Source organism: Artemia sp. Qi Xiang Cuo, chromosome 12 (assembly GCF_049724085.1).
Source record: "Artemia sp. Qi Xiang Cuo chromosome 12, ASM4972408v1, whole genome shotgun sequence".
NCBI classification, from domain to species: Eukaryota; Metazoa; Arthropoda; class Branchiopoda; order Anostraca; family Artemiidae; genus Artemia; species Artemia sp. Qi Xiang Cuo.
The window spans coordinates 62,167,192-62,184,585 of NC_142805.1; the positions used below are offsets into that span (position 1 = coordinate 62,167,192).

A 17,394-nucleotide genomic window follows, 5' to 3' on the forward strand; every position below is an offset into this window, starting at 1 on the left:
CGAATAACCGAAATGTCCAGACTTCAGTAAGGAAGAACGACTTCTTTCACAACAAGCAGTTTTACGCGAGTGACATACATCACCGAATAACAAATTAACAGGGGTTGGACGAGAAAATAAACCCAAAAACCGCGCGAATGTTCCACTAGTGAATTAGCTGGACTAACCTGAAACAGGGGAACTACCCTGCAAAACAAAGCACACATCCTCCCTGGATAATCGTTTTCCAAATATAATCTTCTCTTCGGCAGATTACTCAATAGGATTAGTGCCTCCCACCTTCTTTGTCCAATGTGCGCACAAACTGACAAATTCTCCTAATTTGCCATCCTCAATACTCTTATAACCTTCGTCACTGAAGAATATATCTAAGTCCTCCAATTCACTCAAATAACAACCCAACTTTCAACCTTTTTTTTATCTGTCCTTAAATCCTGTAATACTTTTAAATACGGAGATTCCCCCACTGTAAACTCAACTCATTAATTTCCCGTTATTCTTTTATATATTTGTCTAACAAGGCACACAGCCCATTATAGACCTTCATAATTCTATTAATTGATTGCGTATTTTTGTCTTTTTATATGTTACCACAATAGGCTACTTTCTAGGCCAAATTAACCCGTCTCTTCGAAAAATTCTTTTACAATCAGTGCTGTTGATAGCTCCTTTTCTTGCTGCCACCACTTATTGGGTTGATTTATACAGCTGGCACCACTTATTGATGGAAGGTAAGGTACGGGGGTCACCACTTATTGGTGCAAAAATGGCGCAAAAAGGTTGCTATGCCACTTACTCGAGGGGGAGAACCCCTTGTTGGCCCAAATGTTAGTGGGATTCCCGCTCTTACCCCAACGGTTCCTTTTCTATCGGCTAAGTCAGTGCCCGATTTACAATATACCCTGCCTTAGGGTACTCTAGCGTGATCGAATGGTCCCAGGGGCCACTTTTAAGGCCAAGGGTTACCGGTAATATTTGTAACTATCTCTTTAGACTCGACCTAGGCTGAAAAGTCAAAGATTATATGGTATAAAAAATCTTACTGTAATCAAGACACGCTACAAAAAGGAACTCAAACGGAACTAAAGGTAAAACTCAAAGGCGATTAATGGCCGAATCAAAATAAAATTCCCAGCATCCTTTGAAGCTTTTCAAGCTGTAAATTTAAGCAGTATGAGTCATCGCTCAACTGGCTTTTTCAGACACTCGATAATTATTGGATTCTTCAGACACCGTAATAAAAGCTTTCCCAGGATTTACATATGTAACATAAACGAAGTTAAATTTATAAAAAGGACATTTTTCTGAAACAAAAGGGGTCATAGGTCCCAACACTGACTTTTGTAGGAAAGAGGCTTTGGGAATGCAAAAAATTCCCACCTGGGTCCTTTTGCTTTAAACTCCGAATGACAACTCTAAAATCGTTTGTGCCCTACTACGTCAGATGTTACAACAATAGCATCCTGAAGTAGAGGTGATGGTTCATCATTTGTGTTTTTCTAGGTGCTGTGTCTTTTTGTGCTTTTCTTTTTTTTGTGCTTAAATTGACGATACCCATGTTATTGCAGTGTGATAAAGGGAACGAATAAAGATTATTATTATTATTATTAGGTGACTTTTGTAGGAAACAGGCTTTAAGAATGCAAAAAATTCCCAAAACTTCTATCAGATGCATTTTGGGAAAATAAGAGGTTTGTGAGAGAGAGGGGGGGGGTATCCACCCTTTGATCACTCTTAATGATGAAAATTGAACTAGAACATCTGATTTCCAATCAAATTAGCCTAATTCCAGAGTTTTTACGATCACCCTTTCTATATATACCTTATATACCCCAAGGGCATATTTTATAACCTTGATCTGAGAGCCGTGGGGAGTTCCCATCCTCAAAGACATAATTTCTGAACCTTTCAATTACGTTGAACAAAATGACTATCTCGAAAGTTTGAATGGATGTATTTGGGGAAATGGTGGGCTTGGGAGGGGGATTAGTTGCCCACCAATCACTTTTGACAATTAAAAAGGGCACTAGCCCTTTCAATTTTAAATTGAATGAGCTCTTTTTGAAGTTTCTACGGCAACAAATGGCCATCCCAAAATTTCTATCAGATACATTTCGGGAAAATATGGGCGCGTGGGGGGGGTGTCTACCCTCCAATCACTCTGAATCTCAAAAAGGGCACTAACACTTCTTATTGGCAATCCAATGAGCCTCCTCCGAAGTTCATACGATCACCCTTTCTATGTAAACCTTAAATTCCCCCAGGCCATAGCTTAAAACCCTTGCCCTGAGGGCTGGGGGGGGGGTTGTCATCCTCAAAGACATAATTTCCGTATCTTTCTACTATGTTGAACAAAATAGCTGTCTCAAAATTTTGATTGAAAGTGTTTGGGGAAATGATGGGCGTGATAGGGGGGTTAGTTGGCCTCCAATCACTTTCGACTATTAAAAAGGGCATTAGTTCTTTCAATTTCTAATCGAATGAGCCCTTTTCGAAGTTTCTACGACAACTCCTTCGATGTGAAGTGCCCTGGTCTAAACAACATCAGAATACCGTACCCAATCAAACAGTTCGTGGTAACGAACTGTAAGTAAGGAGCGACCCGGCTCAATGGTAACCGAAGCCCTAGAAAACGGGTTTTTGACACCAACAGACACATCAAAAGAATCAGATTTTAATGCTGATTTCAAATATATAACTTTCATGAAGTTTAGTCCTACCCATCAAAAGTTACGTGCCTGAGAAAAATTTGGCCGATTTTCGAAAAAAAGGGGAAAAGACCTCCTAAAAGTTATATAACCTTAATGAAAATCACACCATCATATTCAGCGTATCAGAGAACCCTACTGTAGAGGTTTCAAGCTCCTATCTACAAAAATGTGGAATTTTGCATTTTTTGCAAGAAGAAAGATCACGGATGCGTATTTATTTGTTTTTGTTTTTTCCCCAGGGGTAATCGTGGGAGAACTCATTGGAACGGAAATTAAAAGTTCTAGTCTCCTTTCTAAGTGACAAAAAAAATAAAGGGCAACTAGGCCTCCTCCCACGTTCATGTTTTTCCCAAAGTCAGCTGATCAGAATTTGGAGACATCCATTTTGTTCAACATGGTTGAAAGTACGAGAACTACGTCCTTGAGGATGACTTAATCCCCCAAAGTCCCCGGGGGGAGGGCTAAAAGTTATGAACTTTACCCAACGTTAACAAATAGTATTGGTTATTCGGAAGTATACAGACGTTTTCAGGGGGATTTTTTCTGGTAATAGGGAGGTGGGTGGGTCTGGGGTTATGTGGGGGGATCTTTCCATGAAGGAAGTTTTCATGGGGGAAGGGACATTGCTATGAAGGGGGCGCCGGGTTTCCTAGCATTATTTAAAAAAAAAGATCAGAAATTAAATATAAAAAAACAAGTTTTCCAACTGAAAATAAGGAGCAACATCAAACTTAAAACGAACAGAAAATACTACGTGTATGATTGAGTTCACTCCCTAGTCAATACCTCGCTCTTTAAGCCAAAGATTTTTTAGTACTTTCATAAGAGCTATTTATTCTAAATAACGACCTTTGTAATCAAGGGGTCATTTTGAAGAATTGGAACAAAATTCGAACTTTAGCTTAAAGAGCGAGGTATTGACTAGGGGCGAGCCCCCTAATATACGTATTAAAAATATCTGAACATAGAAGTTCGCTACGTAAGTTAATTCGTAAGTTACGTATATTTATTACTAATAAAAACATTCGTAAATAAAATTAAACAAGTTTCGAGAAAGCCATTTAACCAAATAAAAGTAAAACTAATATTCAAATTTTTTGTTTTAATTATTCCTGTACGGCGAGCCAAAATCAAAACCTGCATTAATTCAAAAACGTTCAAAAATTAAATAAAAACAACAGGTTTTTTTAACTGAAAGTAAGGAACGATGTTAAAACTTAAAACGAACAAAAATTATTCCGTATATGAAAGGGGCTGTCCCCTCCTCAACGCCTCGCTCTTTACGCTAAAGTTTGACTTTCTCGCAACTCTTTTCTTTTTATACAATAAAAAACTTTAGCGTAAAGAGCGAGGCGTTGAGGAGGGTATAGCCCCTTTCATATACGGATTAATTTCTGGTCGTTTTAAGTTTTAACTTCGTTCCTTACTTTCAGATAAAAACAAATTTTTTTTTTAATATCATTCAATATCAAGTTCTTCAGTAATTAAATATGTTCAACAAATTGTTTCCAATTTCGTAAAGGAGGCATGAAATGCTGATGAAGTTTGGAGCTGACATCCCGAAGTCCCCAACACACCGAGATATCCTTCCTCCGTTTACTTCAGAGACCCACCCACACAAAACAAGGTTGGGGACTTCAAACCAAACTCTGAAAGAGGGAAAAAATTGTTGGAGTGCCCGCCTACACACTCGACAACAAGATATCTAAAATCGTTTGTGCCCTACTAAGTCAGATGTTACAACAATAGTGTCCTGAAGTAGAGGTGATGGTTCATCATTTGTGTTTTTTTGGTGCTGTGTCTTTTTGTGCTTTTCTTTTTTTTTGTGTTTAAATTGACGATACCCATGTTATTGCAGTGTGATAAAGGGAACGAATAAAGATTATTATTATTATTAGGTGACTTTTGTAGGAAACAGGCTTTGAGAATGCAAAAAATTCCCACCTGGGTCCTTTTGCTTTAAACTCCGAATGACAACTGAAATGCACTATTATTATGCGTCTAAATTTTTGGATAGTTCAATTTTATTAGAATTAGTTGATCATACAGAGGTGAGTGACGAGTTGTTTCATGTATTTGGGGTTTTAGAGAACTAAATTTTCTTGCATGTGATGGGAGGATGAAAAGCTTTTAATACTAGACAAAACCCATCACCTGCAAGAAGCCTAGTCCTATAGTTATACTAGGATACTTATCGGTTATATAATACAAACTCGAGAATTTGATCGCAAAGGATGCAAACATGACACAAGAAACTGGTCAAGCAACTTCTTTATACCAGAGAATTAGTTTTGGCTAGGTAGGAAAATAAATTGTAGGTATATCTTATTTAAGTATTTAGTTTGTATTTTGGTCAGGTAAGGTTAGGTTACGTATTTCATACTTGCTATGCTTTACCCCCCCCCCCCCTTATGTGCAAATATATAGCCTAAATCTGTTTCTAAACTATTATATTTTCATCGTATTTTGTTTGATTTCATTAGCATTAACCAAGCTTCACTTCTTGAGTCTGTATTATATAACCGATATACGCCTTATACTAGCCTGTATTAGTAGAATTAGGGCAATAGCATTGGAATTTAGATCGAGAAATGGAATTTTATTGACGGCAGAATTAGAAATTGACACACAAATGATATATTCTGTTAAATAACAAAAAAAATAGAAAACATGCAAAGTTTGATTGCAACGGAATTGATGAGCTTTGGGTGTAATTATTCAAAAGAAAAACCAATAATATGAAAAAAAATAACAATCACCTTGCCTTCAAAATTAGAATTTTTTTCATAATAAGAATAAAGAGATTTTTCTAGGATTAAGAGATTGCTTCTTGGACGAAATCAATAATTTTTAGTAGCTAACCTTATATATAGTTTATAAGAAATTTGAATCACAATTTTCATGATTAGGGAGCTCAGTAAATTTTACAAGAATCTGAAAAGAGAGAAAAGAGAAGAAAATATATCTTTAAAATCGCAGTAACCAATAGAATATGCAGTTTGAAGTAGCAAATTGGTTTTGTTTTACACTTAATTTGCCAACAAATTCAAAACAAAGTCATAAATTTATAAACATTTTTAATCAAAATTCATTTAAATTCCTTTCTACGACCACAATATTCTCCGTAACTCAATCTGAAAACAACTGGCCTTTTGCTTGGCCCGAGATAAATGACCAAAAAAGCCGGCAACCAATAGCACGTTTATTCTGAAGCTACCGCTGCAACCCGGATTATATATTTAAAATTAGCATAAAAATCCGATTCTTTTGATGTATCTATTGATATTAAAATTATGCTTTTTTAGAGTTTCGGTTACTATTGAGACGAGTCGCTCTTACTATACAGTTCGTTACGACGAACTGTTTGATTATGCTGCCATGTAAGTTTAACTAACAATGAACTATCTGATCCTTTAGGTTGTACCGCTGCAACCTGGAAAATCTGATTACAAACAGGAAAAAGCCTATGGCTTTTTTTCCTTGAAATAGTAAGAGAGGAACCTCTTACAATCAAGTAGCTAACGAAGTCCGGTTTATGCAATGGTTTGTTATTCCAATGATCGTCTTCTAATGTAACTACCTGTCTCTTTGGAGGCGCGGGTTCAAATCTTACCGCTGGTAGTATTTTATACCAAAGCAAACAACTTACTTGTTGGAGTCTTAAATTATAATCTTATTTTAGTTACTATGGGCTGGAAGTTTGTTCTTTACTGTAATAAGAGACGACCTGGCTACAACCTACGATTATGACGTCATTGATCAAGCTTTAACATGAACTATGCAGTTTTTCGTACAAAAACTGATTCTATTTTAAAAATAATCTGCTTTAATTACAACAGGTTTTTAACCCCATTAATTTCTTTTAAAATGAGCCATTGAACAATTCTCTACTATGTTCCAGTGCCAAGCTATCTATGGAAGAAAATATCTGTCGAAAAAAAAGAAAAAAAGATGCCGTTTAGGCAGAATGCTGTAGTAGCTGCCACTTTTCTTGATTTTCAAGCAAATATATTTCCTTTGCTGTTCAAGCCATGGAACAGAAAGTTTCATATATAGGGGTTTTGGACGAGGTGGTTCTAATGGTGTACTTCTTGTTCGGATCTAACCCTTTTTTTTATAGGAGTTATGGGTTTTTATATTTCTTAACATTGGACGTGATCGTCTCTTACTAGGTTGCTAGCTACCGCTGCATCCCTGATCAGTTAAACCAGCACTTTATTCTCCGAAAGAGCTGAAATAGGTTCTTCTCCAATCCTTAGAAGTACCTATATCCGAGAGTAAAACTCATCACTATGCCTTTAAACTTTCCAAATTGAAAACTTTTCGATGTACCAACAAATTTGAAAACTGCCAAGTAGCATTGCTATTTTGCTATCCAACTTTTTCCATGACGGGCCCCCTCAATCTCAAATCAAACTTGTTGTCCACTTAAGCTAGAAAGCAAAATTGAGAACCCTGCAAATTTCAAACTAAATCAGAAAATAAAATCGTCAGCTCATTTTGAAAAAGGAACACAATGGAATAATTTCTAAGCAATTTGAAAACAAAGCTTTTTGGTCTTTTGAACAAACTTGAAAATCCTGATTATTATGCAATTGGGTTTTGGACAATGTAGACCTGTTTCTTTTGATATTATCCATTTAAAAAGTTTTTTCAGCAAAAAAGGGGGGTGGGGCAAAGTATTTGGACAGTGTGAAGTCAGAAAACAAATCTTACTTAATAATGTTAGAAAAATTGTAGATAACAAGTTTTGCTTGCAAACCCACTATACTTTACGCCCATCCCCCTAATGTGCAAATATATAGCCTAAATTTGTTTCAAAAGTATTATATTTTTAACATACTTAGGTATATTTTGTTACGATTAACATAACTTCACTTCTTGAGCGGTAGGGGTATATCATAACAGTGCGAAATATTCTTTCAATAAAAAACTACCATTGTGCCTTAACGTCTTGTTGCAGTCTATAAACCAAGATGCTTTTCTTAGAATGGGTTGTTAGATGTCAATTCCGAATTAAATAAATCTAATTCGATGGTAAGTATTTATAATTATTTGTGAGAATAATTACAACAAACCAATGAGGATCCTGCTTGTATTATTACATTCTCACTAAACTCCTGCATACACTCTTTGATGCCTTTAAAAATTGTTCAAATCAGAACAAAATTTTCTAACATAGATTACATTTAAAACGTTTCTCATCTGTGTGCAGTCTTTGATCTGTATCCAAAGAACAAACTAGTTTTTTACAATTTCATCTTTGTTTGTACCAACTTTTATGAAATTCTCGTCCTCTACTAATTGCCAGTTTCCTGAAAAAAATCTTGCATATAAACTCGCTCAAAACTCTTCTCACCTACAGAACATTGAGTTGGTGTTTCACTAGTATACACTATTTGGTCCTGCTTCAGAAATGGCGTTTTCAGCTTGTATTATTACTATCTCACTTAACTCCAGCAGCCACTCTTTGATGGCTTAAAAATTGTTCAAATCAGAAAAATTGTTCTAACACAGATTACATTTAAAAGGTTTCCCACTTCTGTGCAGTCTTTGATCTGTATTCAAAGAGCAGACTAGTTTTTTACAATTATTTTTGTTTTTACCATATGATCCACCTATGTTTGTAACTTTTATAAATTCTAGTGCTCTACTAATTGTCAGTTTTCTGAAAGAAAATCTTGCATATAAACTCGCTCAAAACTCTTCTCACCTACAGAACATTGAATTGGAATTCAGTAGAATGCCCTCTTTGGTGCTGCTTCAAATTACCTATTTCAGAAATAGCCTTCTCACATACATCACATTTAAACGTTTTCTCACCTGAATGCAGTCTTTGATGCGCTTTAAAACTTGCTGCATGAGAAAACGTCTGGTCACATACACCTTACTTAAAAGGCTTTTCACCTGTATGCACTCTCTGGTGCGTCTTTAAAGAATACAAACGAGAAAAAATCTTATCACATACATGACATTTAAAGGGTTTGTCACCCGTATGCACTCTTTGGTGCCGGTTCAAACTTGCTGCTTGAGAAAAGGTCTGATCACATCTATCACATTTAAAAGGCTTTTCACCTGTATGCACTCTCTGGTGCCTCTTTAAAACATGCAAAAAAAAGAATGCCTTGTCACATATATGACATTTAAACGGTTTCTCACCCGTATCTCTTTGGTGCTGCTTCAAACTTCCTGCATCAGAAAAGGTCTTCTCACATACATCACATTTAAACGTTTTCTCACGTGAATGCAGTCTTTGGTGCGCGTTCAAACTGTCTGCACGAGAAAAGGTTTTGTCACATACACCACATTTAAAAGGCTTTTCACCTGTATGCACTCTCAGGTGCGTCTTTAAAGCATTCATTTGAGAGAAAGTTCTGTGACATACATGACATTTAAACGGTTTCTCACCCGTATGCACTCTTTGGTGCTGCTTCAAATTTCCTGCTTCGGAAAAGGCCTTCTCACATACATCACATTTAAAAGGCTTTACACCTGTATGCAATCTCTGGTGCGTCTTTAAAACTTGCGAGTGAGAAAAAGTCTTGTCACATACATGACAATTAAACGGTTTCTCACCCGTATGCACTCTTTGATGCGAGTTCAAATGTGCCTTTTGAGAAAAGATCTTGTCACATACCTCACATTTGTACGCCTTTTCTCCTTTATGAGATCTTTGATGTCTTTCTAATTTTCTATGCTTATTACTTTGCAAGCGACTTTTCAAACATGTTATATCATTTTCGAAGCCTTTTGCTTCAGATTCCAATACAAATGGATTTGAGAAACCACCCATAGATGGATTCTTTGAACCAACTAGTGACGTATTTCCCTGTAAGTATAGTCCAGACACGTGTGGTGAAAAGCGACCTAAAAAAATTAAAGTCTACTGAGTCAAAAATGAAAACAGTATATCTTTCGATATATTTTAACACTTAATTTTATTTTCGATCCCTCTTCTCCAGCTCTTGATGGTACTTATATTACTTATTAAAATTAGATATTCTGATATAAGTAAAGAGCGAAAATGAAACCTTAGACGACCAAAAAATAAACCCTAGGGTAAATCCAACCATAAGTGGAGGAGATACATTATTACAACAAATATTAGGATTTTTCTTAACTGAATGAGGAAGAGCATAAAAATGTACATCATTTGAAGAAGTCAAACAGTTTTTGGGTCACCGCAAAGCTGAATATAATGTTACCTTGGTAAACAATATGCTTATCCGTTTCAGAAACCATGGTTGTAACATGAGTATTCAAGTTCACTATTTATATAGCCATTTGAACTATTTCTCAGAGACTTTAGTCACTACTAGTAATGAGCAAGGTGAAATATTTCACCAAGAGTTAAAGATTAAAGAATACTGCTACCAATATGGGTACTATGCCAAAATAGGGTGAGACCAAGAGGCTCATTGGATAGAAAATCGGAAGTTCTAGTGCCCTTTTTAGGTGCGCTGGATTTAGGATCCTTTGTCAGAGAGGACGAGGGTTCGAATCCTAGTGTACTCAATTATTTAGTTTGGGATGGGGGTCAGTGGCGTGACTCTGTAAAATCAGCTAGAGTCGACCCAGCTTTAAATGGGTACCTGCAGGAATCTGGGGAAGGTAAACAGGAGGGGTGTGCGAAAGCACAGGATGGTTGGCCGCTAATCCTAGCTGAAACGCCAAGAAACGAAGAAAAGCACCACTGGTAGGGACTGTAAAGTCCAATGCCGTATTCTTTATATATATATATAAGGTAAAGAATACAGCATTGGACTTTACAGTCCCTACTGGCGGTACTGATCTCCGTTTCTTGGCCCTTTTTGCAAAGGAAAATTTTGACACAAAATAATATTAACGATACTTTATTCCAAAACTTATGGGAGCTGACCCCTGGCCCTCCATTGTCCAACTTTGGAATATTTGTAGATTATACCAAAATTCACTGTTTTTTCCATTATTTTTATACGTAATACTTTCTCTGTGGTTGCTCAGTTATGCATATGAATGAGGGGGTTTTTCAGAGGGAGTTTTTGGGTGGATTCACAAGGTGATTTTACACGGGTTGGGGATTTGAGGTAGCGGTGATTTTACGAGAATTTTCCAGCTAGAGTTTTCTAGGGGGAATAAGTTTAGCACCAAGAAGTAGTTTGAAAGATTTGGTATTGCAAAGGCGCAACAATTGTCTGAAAAGGTATATATATATATATATATATATATATATAAAGGTACTATATGTCTGTCTTGGAAAGAACTAATAAAATTAAACTGAAAATTTTATATATAATAGTATTAATTGCTAAAAGCTCATCAGTTAAAGGTTTTATTATTCTCTCACACAACAACCACACTTAAAATGAGGTTAAAATACTTACTTTGCAGTAAATGTTAAATTAGATTCGGCAATATAAAAATATATCCAATAATGGTCAAATCTAAATAATTCACTCCCTTCTAAGTCACAAATGCCATACTTCAAAGAATTACAGTTACAAACAACTTTTTAACATGCAGGAACGTCTGATCATGAGGGCGTTCGAAAAGACTAAGGAATTAACCTTTAGCACAATGTAAGGGTATTACCCTTTTCTATACTTTATAACGTCACTGGAATACCATCATGTATTTTTAAATATTTAAATATCAGAATATATAAAAAAAATTATTTTGGAATAGAAAATTTTGAAGAGCTTTAAACTTTGGCAATCAAATTCGCACAGAAATTAAAAAAAAAATTCCAGAAAAAGTTATTAAAAAAAAAAGTAAAGGCCGTATTAAGAATACCATATAAACCTACAATATTTCAAACTTTCGTTCGTTTTAAGCTTGATTTGCATATTCAATTTAAGCTTTAATGGTTTTAAGATTTATTTATTCTTTTATATTAGTACACGTTCTATCTTTGTTTGCAATAATTGTTTATTTATTTAATTTCTGTTAGTATTGGGTTTTAATTATTCTTTAATAATAATTTTTGGTCGTTTTGAGTTTGAATTATTGTAGGTTTTATTTCTTCTGATCTTGAGTTTAATTTGGACTACACTTTTCTTTGAAAAACTTCTTCTTTGGAAAGTCTTTTTAAATTAATTACACAAAATAACTCTGAACAGCTAATGAAAAACACATGGGACAAGAAACAGTAACAAATCACATTGAATTTCAAACAGAAATGTCACTTAAAACTAAAGAACAACACGATAATTATAATATTGTGGAGTTTAGATATTTATGAGAACTACGATTGAAAAAGGAATGTGTTAAGCAGAAGGGAGGAACTGAATACACAACGGAATTTCTTAAACTTGCTGGTTACTCATCCTGTTATTTGAAACTAAAGAACTAAACGATGATTATGAAAATTTTAGATATTTCTGAAGGCATGGGAACACACAATTCTGAATGAATCCGAACAGCTAAGGCAAAAGGAATGCAAAAAAGTCTCTGGCAATGGTGCAATAAAATAAAGTACAACCGACACCACCAACTAAGACATTTGAGAACCATATCACAACGACAACGAGAATCGATACATACAAGCCTGCCGTATACCGAATGCAGGGGCCTGGCCATGAAATCAGGTACATAGTTTTTCTTTCTTCAAACTGGCTCATTAATATTTGTGGCCACAAAAAAGATCTAAATAGGTCACAGCTGTAAGGAATAATTCGTATTTTCCCCTTGGTGGTTGTATCAAACCTATGGTGATGGCATAACATCCAGAAGAGAATCATATTGTCTGCGGTTGTAAGACAAGCAACAAATATCTGACAAAGACAAGACATATAATCCATAGTTTGATTGAAAAGTATGTCTATTACTTCGCTATCTCGACAATCAGTGAATCCAACAATCGACTCATTAGAGGGGAGGAGGGATTGTTAGAAAAGCATCAATGAGAATTCAAAACAACCCAACTAATGACATTACTTCTATTTTATTAAAATTATTCCAACCAAAGAACTGTAGCGTTAGTCTTGACTGTTACCAATTGTTTTTTTAAAAGGCTTGAGAATTTTATATTGTTTCCTACAGAAGGGGTTATATCAGTGGTACATTTCTACTCTCAGAAGGAAACACAACAACATTCTCAAAGGCACTTTTAAAAATTCAAAAACACATATCATAATATTAAATGTTGCAATTAAGGCCTGACCAATGTGGATATTTGGGATCTGATACCGATTTATTGGTATCCTACCAACACGATACCAATATAATTTGCCGATAAATTTCCCTTCGGAAAAAAACTTAGAGCTTAAACCCCATTCTCTGCGAAAATTCATACTCACGTGGTTCTCCTGAGTCTGTTACACACCAAAGAACAGCCTCAATATTTTACTGTGGATTCCAAAAATTAGGCCATTCACAAGAATTGTTTGACTTTCGTTACCTTTTCTGATCATCAGCTTCTAAGCATACAAACAAAATGGCGGATATTTACAGAAGTGACAAATAAGAACAAAATTTAATCAAAGAAGTGGGTTTAGCTACACAAATACAAATACGTGAAAATCTGATTCAAAGAAGTGCACGATATTTATTGTTGATTATTCAAAACCCAAATGTCAATAGCGGGACTTTGAATTTTAATCATTCACATATTACTGTGAAAACTTTGAATTCATATCATACAGTCTCTTACTAACAAATTGATGTATAGGCACACTGGATAAAGGTGTGCAGCTGAAGTTTTAAGTTTCAAGGAGGAATTTAATATATATGTCAACAAAATCGTCCAGTATGCTGACAAATGCGGACACATAAGCTAAATTTCCAAGGTAAATATGTAGATTCTCCAAGGTGTTGACACGCGGCGGTATCTTAGGTATTTCACCCACACAAGTGAACATTAATTAAATAGAAATGCATGGTTTATTGTATTCGTTTTAGTTGTTTTGGTAGAAGATATACGTTCTTGAAGTCACCCTACATTTCGAACATTGCTGCACCAGGTGTGTATTGACAACAAATATAATTCGATTTCATTTGACTCACCTCCGCTGTTCTATCAACCATGGTCGACTTAGCTGGTGGCTCCGCCCCCAAATACTGGGCAAGCAAAAGTTACTTCAAGAAATCTGGTGCCCTCTTCTGGACAAGTTGCGCATAAAAAAAAGTAGTGGCTGATAATCAATATTTTTTTCCAATATCTTATAATGATACAAACATTCATACCAATCCAATAATATTGGTCCCCCAACATATTGGCCAGGCCATAGTTGCAATACAGTTAACCCTTCCCCAGCATTTACAAACTGATTCCCTAAATTATATATATATTTGGTAATTTTTCCTTATTTAACCAATCACACTCAAGGAAACACTTACTGCACTGATGCAGTAAATATTGCCTGTTTATTGTTAAGTAAATTTGAAGAAAAAAGTAACATTTGTAAAATTGGGGGAGAATATATGAGTTGGGCTTATTATTTGACTATTAGGGGGAGGGGGTGGGGGTAAAGTGACATTCTTTTAGGAATGATATAAACTTTCGTTGTTTTATAGCAGCTACTTCTCAGGAGACAAACCATTAAAACAACTCCATCATTTTTTTGAACTTTCTATATGTGAGTCTTTTCATCAAATTAGCTGGTACCCCTCTTAGCCCAAATATTCTAACAGTTGTACTAATAAAATTGGGGAGGGGCATATTGGGGTAAATACCACCTGAATGCCCCTAGAATTTAATACCAGAGTAAAACGTTCTTCATTATTTTTAAAGTCCAACAGGACTTGATATGTTCTTGTAGCTGTATCTTTGAAACAAAACATTCAACTGACAAACAAAGAACTCTTTACATCAACAACACAATAGGAATCCATTATTTTGTTTGAAAAAACTTCTTTAGTAAATTAATATGCAATAGTAAAGATTTCTGGCAGGTGGATCAGTTCATAACTGCTAATTTTCTACTTCTTTCAAATTCAAAATGAAATCCAAATAATAGACATATTTATATATTAATTAATATAACAATATTTACCAAACCATTTTCAAGTGAAGATTTGAAAATCTCCATGTCAGACAACAAAAAGGGTTTGGCAAACACCTGCATGTTGAAATGAGACAAAAACAAATTCCAGATTATATTAAGTCCGATTGTCCTATTTTTGTCCCACGAAATATTATCTGATATTTTCCATTTTAAAAGAATCAAATGCTTAATATGTACCTTCATTTTCAGAACATAAGGGTCCTGACTCCTGGGCATCATATTCAACTTTACATAGTCCTGAAACACTGGGTAAAGTAAGCAAAGGAATATCTTCATGTTCTGCAGACAAAAAATGGTTTGACATGTGAAAGGGTGTATCACTGTTACCTGGCGAAGTATCATCAACCTCTAAAACAAAATTTTAATTAAGGACACAGAAAACATGAGCAGTAATGATTACTTAACAAATCCAACTGATTTTTCTTTTAGTTGTGTAAAAAAATATACATCTATATTGAATATTGCATATACATTGAATATATAGATATATAAAGATCAGATTATGTGCAGGTGTTTTCACTGATTGTTTTTTAAATCTGCTTTTTATAAAGACAAACAAAAAATAAATCATTCAGTAAAACTCATGAAAATCTATAACAGAATATCCTAGATAAGGGTAAACTAATGATATAATATTGAATAAGAAAAAAATTAAATAACTGAATAATTAAATTTTGCAAAAAAATAAACATTTTTAGTCACAGAAACAAAGAAAGTTTTTGAAACAATTAAAAGTAACCAAAATACTAATCAATTGAAGTTTTCTGCATACAGTGGATTAGTTCCAAAAATGTAGGGTCTGACTGTAAATGTAGGGTCACCTCTGCTACTCTCTCCACCATGGTCAGACGTAGCTGGTGGCTTCAACACAAAAGACTGGACAAGCAAAAGTTACCTTGGGCAATCTAGTGCCCTCTCCTGGACAAGTTGCGGGTAAAAAAAAGTATTGGCTGAAAACCAATATTTTTTTTCCAGTATCTTATAATGATACAAACACTCATACCAGTCCAATAATATCAGTCACCCAATATATTGGCCAGGCCCTAGTTGCAATGCAGTTTACCCTTCCCCAGCATTTAAAAACTGATTCCCTAAATTATATATATATTTGGTAATTTTTTCTGACTTAACCAGTCACACTCAAGGAAACACTATAAAATAAAACACTACTTACTTACATCATTCCTAGAAGCAATTCACTATAATTTAGAGTCAGACCCTACATAACAGTTAAATATATACTCAAAATTGGATATTCTCCATTAAACTGAGGTTAATGCTGTTTTATGGTAGCTTGATGTAGTAAATATTGCCTGTTTATTGTTAAGTCAATCTGAAGAAAAAAGTCACATATGGAAAATTCAGGGAGAATGTATGACTTGGGATAAATATTTGACTATTAGGGGGAGAGGGGGGGGGGAGAAAATTGACGTTCTTTTAGGAATGATATAAACTTTCGTTGTTTTATAGCTGCTACTTCTCAGGGGACAAACCATTAAAACAACTCCATCATTTTTCTGAACTTTCTATATGTGAGTCTTTTCTTCAAATTAGTTGGCACCCTTCTTAGCCCAAATATTCCAACAGTTGTACTTATAAAATTGGGGAGGGGCGTATTAGGGTAAATACCACCTGAATGCCCCTAGAATTTAATACCAGAGTAAAACTTTCTCCATTATTTTTAAAGTCCAATAGGACTTGATATGTTCTTGTAGCTGTATGTTTGAAACAAATCATTCAACTGACAAACAAAAACTTTTTACTTCAACAACACAATATGAATCCAGTGTTTGAAAAGACTTCTTTAGTAAAGGGCTAGGCACACGTAGCTTATTTCGGGAACTTATTTCAGCAAGGGTGTATTCCAAGTTGAGTGATTCTAATTAATGATACTAAGAGGCGGGGCTTAGTGACGTTTTTGGGTGATTAATCATAATTAATTACATTCTAGACTAGGAATGTACTAGGGATTTAGAGCTTTAGGCATGTAATTAATCGTATTTAATGATTATCAAAAATTAATCGTAATTAATGATGATTAAAGCCCCGACTCTTAGCATCATTAATTATAATCACTCGACGTGGAATATACCCTTGCTGATATCGGTTTCCGAAATCAGCTACGTGTGCCTAGCCCTTAAATTAATATTCAATAGTAAAGATTTCTGGTAGGGGGATCAGTTCATAACTGCTAATTTTCTAATTCTTTCAAATTCAAAATGAAATCCAAATAATAGACATATTTATATATTAAGTGATATATATTAATTGATATAACAATATTTACCAAACTATTTTCAAGTGAAAATTTTAAAATGTTCATGTCAGACTTCAAAAAAGGGTTTGGCAAACACCTGCATGTTGAAATGAGACAAAACAAATCCCAGCTTATAGTAAGTCCCATTGCCCTATTTTTGTCCCATGAAATATTATCTGATATTTTCCATTTTAAAAGAATCAAATGCTTGATATGTACCTTCATTTTCAGAGCATAAGGGTCCTGACTCCTGGGAATCATATTCAACTTTACACAGTCCTGAAACACTGGGTAGAGTAAGCAAAGGAATATCTTCATGTTCTGCAGACAAGAAATTCTTTGGCATGTGAAAGGGTGTATCACTGTTACCTGGCAAAGCATCATCAACCTCTAAAACAAAATTTTAATTAAGGACACAGGAAATATGAACAGTAAAGCTGAC

General features: G+C 34.8%; 2 protein-coding genes across 5 annotated transcripts in view; one reads left to right on the forward strand and one right to left on the reverse strand.

Annotated features, from left to right (window-relative positions):
- The window catches only part of LOC148946382 (uncharacterized), a 184,819-nt gene extending 167,502 nt beyond the window's left edge, over positions 1-17,317 (forward strand). The window contains exons 4-5 of the mRNA XM_089098426.1: positions 12,065-12,277; positions 17,184-17,317. Of these exons, the coding sequence (XP_088954552.1) occupies positions 12,065-12,163 (99 nt within the window). The 3' untranslated portion in view covers positions 12,164-12,277; positions 17,184-17,317. The remainder of the gene's footprint in view (positions 1-12,064; positions 12,278-17,183) is intronic.
- Positions 7,511-17,394, reverse strand: part of LOC148946384 (uncharacterized) — a 30,924-nt gene continuing 21,040 nt past the window's right edge. For all 4 annotated transcript variants that reach the window (XM_089098420.1, XM_089098419.1, XM_089098417.1 and 1 more), the window contains 3 exons: positions 17,172-17,342; positions 14,873-15,043; positions 7,511-9,578 (listed from right to left, as the gene is read on the reverse strand). In XM_089098420.1, the coding sequence (XP_088954546.1) occupies positions 8,599-9,578; positions 14,873-15,043; positions 17,172-17,342 (1,322 nt within the window). In that variant the 3' untranslated portion in view covers positions 7,511-8,598. The remainder of the gene's footprint in view (positions 9,579-14,872; positions 15,044-17,171; positions 17,343-17,394) is intronic.